The sequence below is a fragment of the Sturnira hondurensis genome, unplaced genomic scaffold (genome assembly GCF_014824575.4).
Source record: "Sturnira hondurensis isolate 20B ecotype Veracruz unplaced genomic scaffold, ASM1482457v3 Scaffold0005667, whole genome shotgun sequence".
Lineage (NCBI taxonomy): Eukaryota > Metazoa > Chordata > Mammalia > Chiroptera > Phyllostomidae > Sturnira > Sturnira hondurensis.
In genome coordinates this window covers 200,280-202,241 of record NW_028078298.1, presented here as the reverse complement: position 1 = coordinate 202,241, position 1,962 = coordinate 200,280, and the positions used below count along the sequence as shown (strand labels likewise).

Sequence of the window (1,962 nt, the reverse complement as noted above, 5' to 3'; positions counted from 1 at the left end):
TCAGAGTGTTTCTTTAGGACATATATGTAAATAAGTTTTTTAAAAATCAGGCTTCATAAATGTTATCAGGCAGTTTGCAGCATAAAAATCTAACTGGCTCAAACCTGCATAAAAGAGAAGATGCCCTGTGAGCAACACTATATATAGTCTTCTGAGGACTATCTGTGGTCCACCAAGGCTTGGTCATGTAGCATATTCAGGATGATTTATGCCTGTCTGGTGTTAATCAAAGATTCAAGGAGAGAGAAAATCAGAAATGTGTTTCAGTTGTCAGACCTACTGAGCAAAGACAAGACACTGTTTTCTGACATATAGAAGCTGTTAAGATTGAAAATCAATAGCTATTTTGGATACCGTTTAATAAAATATCCAAGTTACTCAGGTTTTTAAAAGTAACTGACTGATGTGTATTTCTTTTCTTGGTGCTGCCTATGAACAGTAATATAAATATTCATGGGAGAAGAAAACCAAACCTATGTGACTGAATTTATCTTCCTGGGCCTTTCACAGGATCCACAGACACAAGTCCTGCTCTTCTTCCTTTTTCTGATCATCTACCTTCTGACTGTGCTGGGAAATCTGCTTATCATTATTCTCATTCACATAGACTCCAGACTCCATACACCCATGTACTTTTTCCTTAGGAACTTGTCTTTTGCTGATCTCTGTTTTTCTACTACTACAGTCCCTCAGGTGCTAGTCCACTTCCTGGTAAAGAAGAAGACCATTTCCTTTGCTGGATGCTCAACACAAATAGTCGTACTACTTCTGGTTGGCTGTACAGAGTGTGCACTATTGGCGGTGATGTCTTATGACCGATATGTGGCTGTCTGCAAGCCCCTGCACTACTCCACTATCATGACACACTGGGTATGTGTCCAGCTGGCTACAGGGTCCTGGGCTAGTGGAGCACTTGTGTCTCTGGTGGACACCATATTCACATTGCATCTGCCCTACCAAGGGAACAATATCATTAACCATTTTTTTTGTGAACCTCCTGCACTCCTGAAGCTGGCTTCAGCAGATACCTACAGCACTGAAATGGCCATCTTTGCAATGGGTGTGGTCATCCTCTTAGCTCCTGTCTCCCTGATCCTTGTCTCCTACTGGAATATTATCTCCACTGTGATCCAGATGCAGTCTGAGGAGGGCCGGCTTAAGGTCTTTTCTACCTGTGGCTCCCATCTCATTGTTGTTGTCCTTTTCTATGGGTCAGGAATATTTGCCTACATGAGGCCAAACTCCAAGATAATGAATGAAAGGGATAAAATGATCTCTGTGTTCTACTCAACGGTGACACCCATGCTGAACCCCATCATTTATAGTCTGAGGAACAAGGATGTCAAAGGGGCTCTCAGGAGAATGACTACAAAATAGCCTTTTTGAAGGTGGGGATCTCTGATTATAATGACAGTTTTAGGGATGTGGACAGAAGTGATTTGCTTGCAAACTTTCCCCATGTTCATCTTGTCTCTCCATTTTTTTCTTCCTTCCCCTATTATCCCATATCACTTCTCAGATAAGTTCAGCAAATCGCTTATTCAAAGAAAGGCACCTTGATAGACATAGGAAAGAAATGTAGAAAGCAAAGAAAAGGTGTAAAAAGACAGAATCAATGGAGGGAGAGAGAAAGGAAGAAAAGAAGGAAGGAAGGAAGGAAGGCAGGAAGGAAAGAAATGAAAGGCAGGTAAGTAAATAGTTGCTACTCTCCAAGTCCATGTAAGCTAATAAGAAAATTTAAACAAGTAGACATACAACTATATATATTTTAAAAAACCAAAGAACTGAATAAAAAGTACACTATCACAAATAAGATAATTCATTTCTGGTGAACAGAGTCATTTCCTTAGTTCTTGTATAAACTCATTAAATATATTTGAACACTATTACATATCCCAAGTATATTCCTAGGAACTAGGGACATAAACATTAAAAGCAAATCCTGCCCTGGCTGATGTAGCT

At 39.9% G+C, this 1,962-nt stretch overlaps 1 protein-coding gene across 1 annotated transcript; it reads left to right on the top strand.

Moving 5' to 3' along the window:
- Nucleotides 1-453: 453 nt before the first annotated feature.
- On the top strand, nt 454-1,377 carry LOC118988066 (olfactory receptor 2D3-like). Its single transcript, XM_037047432.1, has one exon. It carries the CDS (start codon nt 454-456, stop codon nt 1,375-1,377), a length of 924 nt encoding a protein of 307 aa, XP_036903327.1.
- The last annotated feature ends 585 nt before the right edge of the window (nt 1,378-1,962 follow it).